General features: G+C 38.9%; 1 protein-coding gene across 1 annotated transcript in view; it reads left to right on the forward strand.

The window, feature by feature from the left end:
* LOC122080382 (myosin IB heavy chain-like) overlaps positions 1-11,427 on the forward strand; it is a 15,283-nt gene extending 3,856 nt beyond the window's left edge. Inside the window, exons 2-5 of the mRNA XM_042647342.1 lie at positions 6,494-6,812; positions 9,812-9,870; positions 10,105-10,213; positions 10,671-11,427. Coding sequence (XP_042503276.1) covers positions 6,494-6,812; positions 9,812-9,870; positions 10,105-10,136 — 410 coding nt within the window. The 3' untranslated portion in view covers positions 10,137-10,213; positions 10,671-11,427. The remainder of the gene's footprint in view (positions 1-6,493; positions 6,813-9,811; positions 9,871-10,104; positions 10,214-10,670) is intronic.
* The last annotated feature ends 3,477 nt before the right edge of the window (positions 11,428-14,904 follow it).

The following is a 14,904-nucleotide window of genomic DNA, read 5'->3' on the forward strand; positions in this document are numbered from 1 at the left end:
GAATAAATGAAATCATTACCATGCAGAGGAAAGGATATAGAGGGGGTGGGTGGAACCAAAAGCCTTACCCAATGGGGAGGCAGAAAAGCATACAAAAGGGGAGACCCCAACTAAAATACAGCCAAAGGGACCTAAGAGGGCACATCAGGGGAGGGGGGAGAAGAGATAAAGGGAGACCTCAGGAGACAACAATGAGCTTGTTCCTTGGGATATCAATAATCCTACGTTGACGGATGCATCCAAGTTTGGAGCTAACATCAAAATAGATGGCTTTCCAAATCTTCTCAAAGGAGCGAGAGTTGGAAGTCCATCTACGAAGATTTCACTCCATCCAAAATGGTTGATGGTTACACAGAAGGCCAATTTCCTACCCGTATCACAAACGGGGGAACCACCAAAGGTCATATCAATGCAGATCCATTCTCTACTCAAGGGGAGAATACTTCTGCGGGAAGGCCAGTAGCTACTAAGGACCTTTTTTTAGACAAAAGAGGTGAATGAGTAGGACAAAAAGAGATGATCAATATCTTCGACACCGTTCCAGCAAAGGCAACAAGAAGGGGAAACTGGAATGTGACGATAAAGGAGGAAAGACTATGTTGGAAGGCAGTTGGAGAGAGCTCACCAAGCAGTGAAGTTGTGACGACGGATATGACCTTTAAACCAGGTTAGGTTATGCGAGGGAACAGGAGAGCCCACAACATGAATATGGTTCCAAGCAGAGGCAGATGTGAACTTCTCCGTAAAGGAGGGGAGCCAAGAGATCTTATCCTCTCTTCCCCAATGACCAGGGGGAATGGGAGGAGGGAGGACCAGAGGTCAGCCAAGGGTGGGGTGAGAGGAAGGCGGGCTCCAGATCCTATGGGAGATGATGGAGCCCATTAAGGTCAGTCTGGGGATCCCAGAGGAATAAAGGACACGGGGAATGATCAAAGAAAGGTGAATGTCTGAAGGGTGCCATGGATCCAATCACAGGGAGTTGGAGGTTCCATTCCCAATAGAATAGGAGATAACAGAGAGAGCTATTGGTCCTCTGGAGAGAATGTTACGCCAAATCCAGGAGGCATCGGGAAAGGGGGAAGAGGACCAAAGGGAATCATTCTTAAAGGAGAAAACCCAAGAGACCCATATACTATTCTGCTTGGTAACAATCTTCCAGATGAGCTTGAGGATACTGGCAGAATTGATATCTTTAATCTTTCGAAGACCTGACCACCCTCAGATTTGGGGAGACTGGCTTTATCCCAGCTTAAGGGGTGGAGGAATTTAGAGGAGTCAGAGCTTTTCCAAAGGAAGGAAGAGAGGAGGGATTCAATGGACTTGGAGGTGGCAGCAGGGAGGGTGAAGACAACCTAATGCAGGAGTAGATTAGAAGAAACTACCCCAGCAGTTTATAAACCCAAACAATACAAATAGGACTAGGAAACAAATAAATAAGACCATCAAATAAACCCCCAATGATGCAATACCCATATAAGAGCAAAACCAGCCCAAAACCCAAACCGATAGGAGAGAGAAAGACCTGTTATAGAGCTGGAGAGAGATAGAGGTGCTGCCAAGTCTGTAGGAGTCTGATTGAGCTGCACTCTTGGGCGTAGATAGTCCCTAGGGAGGGTACAAAAACCCCCAAAGTTGGGAGGATTTTGACGGTTGGTTGTGAAGTTACAAGCTCTCTTGATTTTCTGACCTAGGAGAGAAAACTTCAAGATTCTGTAGAACAGCTGCTGGGCAACTTCATATGGTCTTCAAGAGAGGATCGATTGATCTTCTAAAAGTGTAGAACCAGTTCCCAAAAGGATCTGCAGACCAGATCTCAGACTTGGGCAGCAATGAGGGTCGATTGGCTTTAAGAACAGGAACTCTTTGGCTGATTGATTCTGGTTTTTAATGCTTGGACAGATCTGAACTTCTTTAATACTCACAGCAACAGTAAACATAAACAGCAGCAATTAAGAATGAAAATAGAAAGATTAAACAAAGAAGAAATAAGGGAAAGTGGGGGAGGAGGTGGCTATCTCAGCCTGGGTTTCTCACCGACAACTATCTCAGCTACTCTAAGCATTTAGTTGCAAAATTTTTTTTCATTCAAATCTGTCCAATAACAGTACATATACCACTTTGTTTATAGAGGCGAAGTTTACAATCATAATATGACTAGGAATTAGTTTCCAAAGAGGACTAGACACTCCTACTACAAGTAGGAATTCAAAATAGGACTAGGACTTGACTTTATGACTCCAACATGGAGTAGGACTAACTAACTAATAGTCCATATAGGACTTTAAAACCAATCAATGGCTTAATGGGCCTTTATTGAATTAAATAATAACTAATTAAACTAATAAATTAAATCCCGTTTTCCTACCTTCGACCCATATTTTAGGCCCATTAAAGTGGTCCATTTTAAAGAAAACCCATGGGATCAAAGGCCCAACACATACATAACACAACCTAAGACTTATTTGCAATAAAATAAGCCCAAGTGACTTATCTACATCACAACCGACTAGTAGAGGGACATGGATTTAAGAAGAGATCTAATGACAAACAAGCAACTAGCGTAGGCGAGGAGCTTGACTTTTTAAAGTTGGTTCTGATGCAAATTCGCACTCATGGAGTGATCCATACCCATCGGAGTATCCGGACAAAGATGAACCAGATCCATATTCTTTTTGGGTCTAGTAGGATTTTAGGAATTTACTTTATTAGGAAGATTAGCTTTTATTTGATTTGATTTACTTTATTTTAACAAGTTGGGATCACATACAATTTAGAGAGTCTTAGTAGAGTTGGTTTGCTTAGTTATGGTAGTTTCCTATTTCAGTTAATTTCCTTATTATTTCGTTATTTTCACTATATAATGGTTGTAACCATTGGACAGATCAGAGAAAATAGAATGATGAATTGAGTTTGAATGTTTGAGGGTTGTGTGTGTGATTCTCTTCCCCCACCCTTCTTGTGTGAATCTCCTCTCCCTCCCTTACAACTCTGAGTTCACCTCAGGGATTCTTCCCTACCTCTACCGGCCCTCCATTAACTTGGTATCAGAGCTGAAGGATCCTTTCCTTCATTCTCTTTTCCTTCCCTATCTTCTTCCCATTCTCAATTCTGGTTTCTGCCGAGACTGAGAATAGAAAAAAAAACCCTTTTCTCCTTGTTTCCTATCGAAACCCAATCCCACCCTGTAACTTCAATCGAACTCTTCCCCTTCTTCAAGGGTTCGACAACAGCAAAAAAAAAAAAAAACCCTCAAAGAAACTTAGCCCCATCTCACCGTCTCCTCTTTCTCCTAACCCCCTTCAATCGAACCACCCTCCCTATCCTAGGGTGTTGCCAGCAGCAAAAAAAAAAGAAAAAAAAAGAAAAAAAAAAAAGAGAGCAGAAGTTCAGAGAAGAAGAAGAGAAGAAAGAATAGGAGTCGAAGTGAGGTCAAGAAAAGAGAAATACCTAAGTGGACCCTCCCTGCCGTGAGTGGTCTTCCTCAGTCGAAGTTGCAGCCTTCCCCTTGCAGACGTGTTAAGGCCATATTGCCGCTGGTCCCCTTCGATTCCATCGCTGGTTCCTTCCTAAGTCTGCATTGCTGAGATTTCATCTCTAAGAAGGAGAAAACTCCTTGGTCGGTAAAACCCACCCCCACAATTCCCCTTTTGTTCCCTTTTTTTTATTTATCTTTTATTTCCTAAAATACCCCTCCTTCCTCCAATATCCTTTTCTATCCCATTTATTTTTACTTACTTCCAAGTGTACCCCTGCCCCACCACGTGATATACTCCACTTTGTGTTTCAAGTTGAACTTTTCAAAATTACAATCTTGCCATTCACATAGGTATTTCTGTATATTTACAGTTCTGCCATCATCTTCTCAACTTCTTTTGTTTAACCTTCTCCCACTCACTCCATCCATAGTGATTCGGTATAGAAAACCTAGCCAATGGATCTCAATCTTTTATCGGATATCAACCAATAAACACAATTGATGCGAGAGAAGCTCGATGAGATTCAACGACATTACATGGGTATCAAAACCCAAGCACACTCTACCTTTAACTACATGATCTCAACCATTGAGCAACAAGTAGATGAACTAGAAGCTGAATTACCAATAGTAGAAAATGAGATGACACTATTGGAAGATCAACTTGTGGAAAAATTTAAATTGGTTGAACTCTTTAGTGAACCAATCGATTTTATTTTCCCGTGTCACTACTTCATCAATGAACTTCGCGTCATGGATTTCATAGCATTTGATTATGGTTTTGATGGTGACTTCATGCAGGCAAGGATGGATGTTGATCGATTGGTGTTGATTCTCTCATTCTACAAAACTCGTGGACGATTTTTTCTCAACACTGGGGGACTTGATGTAGATTCGCACCCATGGAGTGATCATACCCATCAGAGTATTCGGACAGAGATGAACCAGATCCATATTTTTTTTGGGTCTAGTATGATTTTAGGAATTTATTTTATTAGAAAGATTGGCTTTTATTTGCTTTTCATTCGCTTTATTTTAGCAAGTTGGGATCACATACAATTTAGAGTCTTAGTAGACACAATTTGCTTAGTTATAGTAGTTTCCTATTTTAGTTAATTTCCTTTTTATTTCTTTATTTTCCCTATATAATGGTTGTAACCATTGGACAAATCAGAGAAAATAGAATGATGAATTGAGTTTGAATGTTTGAGAGCCTTAGGGCTGTGTGTGTGATTTGCCTCCCCCACCCATCTTATGCGAATCTCCTCTCTCTCCCCTACAACTCTGAGTTCACCTCAGGGATTCTTCCCTACCTCTACCGACCCTCCATCAGAGCCTCTTTCTCATCAGATCAAGAATAGGGGAGCAATATTGAGCAGAAAACCTAGATGGGATTAGGGGAAGACTCAAATACTTGACTGGGAGAGATCCTTTGGAGAATCCAGTGATCGAAAGGAGATTGGCTTGGCAGGGATCAGAAACTCCAGAGAGAAAGAGGCTGGATTTGAGGAGATTGATCTCAAGGCCTGAGAGGGATTCAAAAAGGCGGAGTAAGGTCCTAATGGAGGAAATGGAACTAAGACATACTTTACAAAAGCAAGCTTTGACAAGTAGTCAATGCAAAAGGAGCAATGTATGAATAAATGAGATGGAGTGATATTGTGCTTATGTAGGATGGTTTTATCTATGGGTTATGGTCCCAAAGAAACAATTACCCGCCTTATCCAGGCAAGGTTAAATTTGATAGTTTAGCATACTATCATACTGATGAGTTCTAGATAAATCAAGTAAGATTTAAGGAACTAAAATAACCACAAGAAAGAATCACGGTATCCTAGGCTTAGGAAACAAAAGGGCAAAATAGAGAAGAATCAATAACTCAATAAACAGCCAGCCTATGGGGCTTAAGAGCTAGTTGAACCCTGATCTATTCCTGCTGTAGTAGTGTCCAAAATATCAAGCAAATCGAATGGTTAGATGAGAAAAGTAACAAGGATGGACAGAAAATAGAGCACCAAAATATTAAGAGAAACGTGAATAACTTCAGATTAGCAACCTCAATGGACTCCAAACTCAGGTCAATGGAAGGTATGATAGGAAGGAATCTACTCACCAAATTTGAGCATAAATAGAGGGTTGAAGTGTTTCAGCTCAAAGAAAGGAAAATGCTATAAGATAAAATGAAGAAAAGTACAAGATAACAAGGGTCATACTTAACTTTTGGTCTCTTGGGGACTTACTCATCCCAAGTATGGGATTCACTCACCACTAAAGAATCTCAAACTCACAGTGGGGTCTCAACATGGCACACCCAGAAGTTCCAAAAATACAAATTATTAACTTTAACTTTTCAAACCAAATGATACTTATAAATATATTGTATATATATATATATATATATATAGGGAGAGGAATAGGTATGCTGCCAATATTATGTATGCTAGCAGATAGCACCAATGGGATCACATGATGCGGTATCATACAAGAAGGATATGGGGGTCATTTCAAAAAGGGGAAGAGAGAGATAGACACAATGGGTGCTAACTTACGGTATACCGGCGGCATACCCAACCTTTTCCCATATATATATATATATATGTTTGTATGTATAGGGACGAAAAAAAGTGTCATGGGAATATACTTGTTAGAAAAAATCTGTTGAAATATAGCCATTGGAAAAGAGCCGTTGGAATGTAGTCGTCGGAAACATATTGGAAAGTGTTCATTTGGAAACTGCTTATCATCATAACTACATCACTCTCTCCCACTTTGAAAGAATTTGTCCTTGAGTTTTGAGACAACAACTGGAGAAGTGATTCAATCATTGGCAGTTCTTCATGTTGTATTGCTCAGTCTGACCTGTTAAATAGAAAAACACATGCCTTTGTGTTCATTTCATACTTACTGGTTGGCCTACGGTTGGCCATCCTAACTGTTTTAACGGTTTAATGAAGAGGTACACTTTATATACTGTTTCCGCTCAGTTTGTATGCTTAAATTCCATTCTTTTTTCTTCAGGTGATCAACAAGTTCTCTTTGCAGATAAGGTTTTAAAATTCACTGGATCAGGAAAGATGAAGCGGCGTATTCTTTTAATTACAGATTTTGCCATTTACATTGTTGATCTAGAGACTGATGCCCTTAAGCGGAGAATTGCACTTGCAGCTGTTGAAAAGCTTTGTTTGAGTGAGCTAAGTGATAATTTCCTTGCCATTATCATCCCAACTGAGTATGATATTCTCGTGGCCAGTACTCGGAAGTCTGAGATTGTAACTGTGTTGGTGGAAGCTACAAAAAGCACATCAGACTACGAACTTGAGGTGCTTTTCTCCAACAGGTAATGAACTTGAGGTATATGTGTTTTATCTCTAGTATTTTTTATTGAATATGAAGACATGGTTTTTGGGGAAAAAAGAATATGAAGATATTATTTCTTAATGAATCTAGCTTTGGTAAAGTCCAAACCTGAAGAAACCTGCCATGGGTTTTTTCGGGTGAATAAATAATTCATTACCAAGCAAAAAGGAAAAACTTACAGCCCCTAAGAAGGGGAGGGGGAGAAAGACAGAACCAAACTCAGAGAGTAGGACTATTCCTAATGGTGGGCTTTCCTTCTTGATGGGTAGCCATCTCTATTCAGATGCCTCATTGCCCAAGGATTCCCCTTGTATTAATGCAGTGCATAACATGGTTATATGTGCATGTTTTACTCAAGAAAACTTAGCATGTTGTAAGAGAGTTGTGGAGTGATTCGGTATTGGCATTGCATTCACTAGTTTAAGGGTTTGGTTTTGTGGTAGGTGTCTTAGTTGTTCTATGTTACATTTTGATTTGTTGGTTTAAGAAAGCATGTACCAGTAAATTGATGAATTGTTCAAAATGGACTAATCAAGAGGTCATACTATTACAAGCCATTTAGGTGACTGTCATTGTGCTGAACCATGTATATGAGTTTTCAGAGAGGAGTACAAAAAAATATGCTATATTGTTGCGTTAAATCATTCTAGAGGATAACCCCAATTTTTTGGTTTTGTTTAGTGGAACGGGCTTGCATTTCATTTGTAGACAGCGTACACCAAAATTAATTCTTAGAAACTCATGGTCATATTCCCTTCTTTAGTTAAAGATTCTCTTCTCCAATCTTAATTTGTTCTTTCAGGCCATGGTTGGCAGAAGAAGTTTCTCATGAAAGCCTCAAGATTTAGGGGCATGATAAGCCTAGTATGTAATCATCATGGTAGAGAGAATATATAGTGATGATGGGGCATCCTAGTGAAGGGTTCTTATTGTTTGTTAAACCATTGCATCAGTTTTGGTGTTTGTGACCATTGGATTATAGGAAGTTGGTAATTGGTGTCACTTTATCAGGGCTTAATTTTGGATGGTTAAAATTCTTTATTTTGTATGCTGTTGTTGTTTGAAAGGCTATTAACTTTCACGAAGACCAAGATCTTTGACAATGTGTTTGGAAAGGTATGACTCTCTAATAGAGTGTAATCTGTGACAAGATTACAATTTTAGAAAAATCCAATTAGATTAGTAGTCTTATATTGGGTTTAGTTCTCACTTGTGTTTTTGTTTGTTTAGGAAGCAGGTTATACTCACGGGAGTTTCCAAAATTGTAATTAGAGTCAAATCAGGAATTACAATAAATAAAAAAGTCAAACTAATGTAGGAAATTACCGGTATAATGTTGGGGAAATTAGCTAGATCCACTAGATTAGATAATTTATTACAAGATAAGAAGGTCCAAAGTTAATTTTACATTCATTAGTTTCAAGTTTAAAAATATTTACTTAATTCCCGAGGTTAATTATTGTTCATGGAGCCCAAGAAAAAGTAAAAGCAAATTTCCTAAAATAACTCTAATCTTACTTAACGTGCATAACTGCTGAGGTGGAATCACATTAATTGTGTCTCGAAAACTCTCCCTCTGTTCACTGTAAGGCATTTCATCCTCTCGTCTCCAAGTTGGGCATGTATGATATGTTTACACCAACTTGAGGGGGAGTGTTGAGACGACCGTAGTTGGTTTTATTCTTACCTTGGTTAAGTTTTATTATTTACTATTTATTGGAGTAAGTCTTTTAGATAGGGATGCTTAGTCCGTGTATCTTGTAAATAGGAACGCTTAGTCAGCGTTATCCTACTTCCTTTATTTGATTTATTGTAATCTTCTTATAAATAAGGAAGACCTCTGTCATTACTGACAAGTCATATCATTCCCTAATCTCTGATTCTCAACTTGTACATTTTCTAGAAAAGATCATAAGAAGTGACTTAAAGTGGACCCGACAAATATCTTCTAGCAAAACGAAGATATTTTCTTAAAGTTGTTTCCCATATACAATTGCATACCATTCAACACACGTGGACAACTTTTGACACTGACAATTCTTCTTTAAACAAAAGAAGATATTTTGAAGGTGGAGAGAATTTAATACTGTCATGATGCTTTGGATATAAATAAGATTCCTTAGTTCATTTGAAGGGATAGTGAGTTCACCCCTCGCTTCTTCTTAGTCTCTGGTCTCTTCAGTTTCTTTCTTTCTCTCTTTCCTTCTTCATGAGTGTTTACTTGTGTATTTAAGTTAGTAGTTGTGAAAAGTAGTTAGCTTGGTATTTATTTCCCTGTCTTTGTGGGTTGCAATGGCTTGAGGTTGTATTCATCACTTGAATGTGCTTAAAGAGTGATTTGAAGAAGAAGGCTTTTATTGTTATGGTTGAGGGAATTGTTCTCTTTGTAAACCTTGTCTTTGCCCATGATGAGCAAGCCCCTATCTTTTCTCTTTCTTTTTAGGGAAAAGGTTCTCTGAGCTGCTAGGGCAGGGTACCCTGGCAACTCTATGTCTATTTTTCTCTTCAAATGAAATAAATTTGCTGCTTCTCGCTGCTGTCCAATGTACGATGCAGTTTTGCTGCCCCTCATTGGTGGTATACCATTTGTTCAGAGACCCCTCTCCCTTCTTTTTATTCCATTTATAGCTTCTCTTTGGGCCAATTACCCCCAGGTTTTGAAAATCTACCCTCGGTGACGGGATTGCTAATTCATTGTGCAAATCCTTAGAATTTCCTTCGGCATTCTGCAAATTTTTCCCCTCCTATTTTTGGAAGCGTATCACATGTGCTACCATTTTTATGGCAATTGGCATTTTTGAATTTTTTTTTAATGGTTATGTTTTTCAAACACCCTTTGGAGAGAAGAGAGAAAAAGGAACAGGAATATTGGTTCGGCTGAGTGATAATTACTGGGTAACCATATATTGGTCATTTTCCTGATCAGATTATTGTCCAGGATCTTTTGAACGGTGATTTATCAGTTACCTGATTTTGCAGGTTTGAATACCGTGCTGCTGCTGAGCTTCTCAAGGAAGTCCAATTTGAGGAAGTTGATGGTTTGTGATTCTCCTTGTAATTGAATTGGGTTTTGTTGTTGATCACGTGCATGGGTCATTTTGGACTGGTATATTGAATACCATCTGGTTAATGATTTGGAGGTGTGAGATTGAATCAGATGCATTAGAGAACATTAACAGGGGGCTTGCACTTAAGAATCTTTCTTTATATGTTTTCTGTGAATGTAACAGTTTTTGTGAGTTCCTGAAGTTTCTGATATTTGGGGGTTGCAGGAGGTGTTAAAACGAGGATTTTGGGGAAGTGAACAGCTCCTGGTACTTGCCACTTTACATAACGGGGATCCTTACGGGAGATATGTTTTATCTTTATTCTTTTGTAGTGGTAATGATTCTTCATGGCTTCTGCTCATCTTCCAGAGTTTTCCCAACACAAAACTACATCTATTCTTTGTTCCCTTTTTTTGTGTAAAGTTTGCATTACAAGTATTAGAGATTATTCCAACCTAGAAATTATTTTGCATGACTCATGCCTAGAGGTTCCAAAATCCTTAGCGATTTCTTCTCCATCAGAAATTCTACTTGCAAGCAAGGAGGGCACATGTTCAGGTAGACTGGCAGCCGATCCTTTGATCATGAAGTGATTTGGGTGGTTGTAGTCAAGACATGATTTGCTGAGATAGGCTTCAGTTACTGTTCATGAGGCCTAGTCATTTCCAATCACTCCAAACCAGAGGGCTTGCGGATACCTGCATTCTAGTTGTATTTGTGTGTTATTTGTTGAGATGGGCTATGGTTACTGTTCATGGAGTCTAATCATTCCAGTCCATTCCAAATTGCAGGGAACTTGGAGTACCTGCTTTGCTCGAAAGGAACCCAGTTAGTAGCTGATGATCAGATTACGTGTGTGTGCCATGGTGCACCCGCTCTTTTGCTAGTATGATATACCAGGACTGGACCTTGGGTTGATCTTGTCAATATTTTTTATTTCATTAATCAAATATACTCTTTAACTGTAATGAGGATGGGATGAGTTTGGAAACTATAAGCCACTTAAATCTTAGGTAAGGAGGTTAGACCTCCAGGTTTTGTCAAGCGTTAGGATGTGTGGGGTTTTCAGGATAAATGATGGCCACAGGACTCTGGGAACTAACCAGAGTTGAGAAAATGTTCATTGCGAAAAACCATTCTGCTTACAATTCACAGAGGTTTCAAGAACCCTTGTTGCTAACAGAGATATCAAAACTTTGCTTTCTTCAGAGATGCCATGAGTGATCTAAATCCTTCTGTTCTGGCTATTTGTAGAGATGCACAGAGAAAGATCATTGGATCACCAGCTTCTGCCTTTGGGTTTTTCCTGCGGCTTCAATTTGAAAAAATCATGAAGAGGACAACCCCATAAGAGAGTTATGGTTAACCCGTGTATGGAAGGTCTAGATCAGCAATTCCTTTTTTATCATGTTTCTGACTTCGTTTCTACAGCAATTCCTTAGGGCAATGCCTAAGGTGGAAGAGCAACTCATTTTGCTTTGTCCTATTTTTCCTCAATTGTATTTCATTTATTCTTTTTAATAATATTCTTTTTGTTGATTCTGCTTATCATCCACAGCTGAGGGAAAAAAAAAAAAAAAGATTTCACTTTTGACTTGATACATAAATCTTGAACTGGAGGTCGAATTATGCTCTCAAATGGTAGCTAATCCTCCCTTTTTGGAAGAATGATGAATCAAATGAAATTAAACTTCCTCGATCCAGTTTTCTCCTACTATTTCAATTTGTCTACCAAACATAGGGTAGCTAGAGCACTATTTACCCCACAGAATGTTTTGGATAAGTTTTCCTTGACCTGTGGAGACTGAAGAATCGGAGACTGAAGAATCCTTATCCATCATTGATATAACTTGTGATTCGACTCTTGTGTCATTAATTTCTAGTACGACTCTTTTATTATATAGGGTGAAAACATCAAGAATTCAGATCCCCATGATAAAGAAAGAGGGTTGAAGAGGTGAGGTGTAGTAAGCATCATATTGTTGGGAGGGCCCAACTATGCATTTAGTCATTGGATATTCATTGCACCTCACTGCCTCACTACAGACGATTTTGGTGCAATCTCCATGATGAAGAAAGAAGGTTGAAAAGAAGCTGAATCCTAACACTGAGGAACCAAAATAGACTGCCCCTTCGTCTTCCTAATTCACTAGTAAGTATAATGCCCATAAAGTTCTCTCCCAAGCTTGGATTGATATAATTCTTGATCTATATAAAAGATAACTCGGAGAGTTACACTTTAAATACTTTGGGCTTTGGTCGATTGAATGCATGATATTTTAAATTTCCCTTGAAGTTGCACATCGTGCAGGAATAGTGTTACGACTCAGCATGACATGGAAGAGCTGAGTAGCACTTCTACCGCGACAACACCCAACTTAGTAGGAAGAAACATGCAAACCTCATGAAGAGTATTTAGAAAATATTCTGTTTTAAAGAGGATAGACAATTATTAGGATGCTATATATACAGTAAGAGATATGATGTAAGGAGGTAATGAATATATGAAAATCCTTTCTATCCTCTCTTTTCTTTTAGGAGGTAGCTACCCTCAAAGTTAGCTTATGACCTATTAATTCGCCTTTCACGGAGACGTTCTATCATTGGTGCTTTCATATCATTGGTTTTAGATAGAATTTGCCTTGGGTAATATAGATTAGCTTCATAACGTTCTCCATCTTTTGATCTTCTTGATGTTTGGAGGGATTACTAAACAAAAGAAGGTTCCTTCATTATGAATCGGATTTGGTGGTGTGGAAGGTAATTCTACTGACTATTTGTCACTAAAGTCCACTAGGGAGATTATTTGGATAAAAGCTAGGAGGGTGGAGTGGACTCATGTTACCTGTTTGTTGGAAATATCCATCCCCACTCTTTCATTATCTTGGAGACGTATAATGTATTCTTTTCTAACTAAGGATTAGCTTATTCGAAGAAATGTCAGGGTAAGTCCATTTTGTATCTTCTATTGGGCTGGCAAGATTACACATCACTCCTGAAAAAAATTTGGCTGCAAGCCCGTAACCAAAAAATTGAAATAATTCACTTCTCCTATTGGTTCACAAATATCCTTCAAAATTTTTATGTTTTCCAAATTACCCATCATGATTCCATTTCTTCGGCTGTGGCAAGGATTTAGGGATGGTATCGGTATTGGTATCAGTATCTATCAATACCGATTCGATATTGATCCAGATCAGATCAGATCAGATCGGTGGGTATATGTTTTTTCTTAAAAAAATATTAATTTTTTACTATTTTATCCCTGGAGATTGAGGACCGATCTCAGCTGATACTGATCCGATACGGCCAATACTTGAACCCCATGGCTGTGGACAGCGGTTGCGGCCAAATTCGATCAACATCAAGTAGCCAGTAGGTGAGGTAAGATTAGGTTTGGACGGTAAAAGTCGGCCCAGGTCCAGCTTGGGCGGTGTCGGGCGCATTGGTCGACGCTGTTTGTCTTCAAGCGATCTAAGTCAGTGGCCCATATTCGACTTTAACGACTACGCAGGACTGTTCCACACACAAAGCTCCGACCACGACTACGCAAGTAGTCAGGACTCTTACGCACACACGCGCACATAGAGAGAGAGAGAGAGAGAGAGAGAGAGAGAGAGGTGGTATACTTTTAGTCCGCTTTAGTGGCTTTCAATTAAGAGGGTACGTCGAAGACAAAGCTCCTCCACTTTCACTCCTCAAATGCCCTCCTCATTGTTCATTCTTTCAGGCCATGAACAGAATTCTTTCTGTAAGCTCTGATATCTCAAAGAAAAAAGTATGAATATATAATTTCTCCACCCACAGGGACAGTACTGTCTCACACTCCCACAATCTGACACTTCCACTTACTTGGCTTTACTGTTATGGTTATGGTAATCATTGCCTACGCACCTTTCATTTGACATTTGTTTTACCTTTTTTTATTGTTGGTTTTAACTTTAATCTCTCTTATTCACTCTAAATAAAGGTGAAAGGTTCCTTAATCTCTCTTATTTACTCTTTACATCTACATGTGTCACATAGTAGATTGATGTGCAATTCTAACTGTTGGATGTACAAAAAATGATCCGACATAAGGATTCGGCTTCTTTACACAGGGGTGGCAGCACACATCCAATGGATTAGAGCAACCGAGCATAAACCCCAACATACACATGGGTGCTGCCACCTCTATTGCGCCATAGAGGGGCCTCATCCCTAACTTAACGAGTTGTCAAATTTCAGCTTCAGAGTTCAATAATTTACCTTCCTTGTCTATCCATGCATTCTCTTGGTGATTGATTCAATCTCTTGGTAGTGCATGAGTTTTATTACTTTAATTTACCATGTGGAAAATTTTAGTTGGGCTGAAACTTAAGATGTGAACACATGCCTTGGGCTGTAGGCTTCTAATTATTTACAAAATTTCAACTTCATTTGAGTTATCACCTCGCAAGAAAATGGATAATAACGAAGTAGGATTACATAATTTGTGAAGACCAAGAAACCCTTTCCTCTTAAATAACAACCATCGAAATCACAAGTGTGGCGTTGGATATGCAAAACTGATATGATTTGAAATTGTAAACCATTGATTTATAGGATCTTTATTGAAGAAAAATGATTTTCGAATCACTATTTTTCATCTATTAAATTCTGTTTAAGTTAAAATTTTACATGTTAGCAAAGGACCTTGGGGTTCACAAGTTCACAAAATTAGAGCCCTATCTTATTTGTCACAGCAGTTAATTTTAACTTACTGTGAGAAGCTTATCAATATATAAAATTATTATTGTCTCCAAGAGGTAACCACTGTTATATTATGTGGGATCACTATCTATCCCTGTCCAACATCACTCTCGTTGATTACATTTGTTCCTTCATCACCAACCCTCCTAAAAAAAAGGGGTTTTGGGGGGGGGGGGGAATGCTCCTTAGTCATGTGGCCCTTATGTTAATGCGGAGTTAATGATGAGATTTTTGTATTTTCTAGGGGGTGAGGGCGAAATTTTACCCCTGTATTTGTCTAGGCACAGGGGCAAC

Source organism: Macadamia integrifolia, chromosome 5 (genome assembly GCF_013358625.1).
Source record: "Macadamia integrifolia cultivar HAES 741 chromosome 5, SCU_Mint_v3, whole genome shotgun sequence".
NCBI lineage: Eukaryota > Viridiplantae > Streptophyta > Magnoliopsida > Proteales > Proteaceae > Macadamia > Macadamia integrifolia.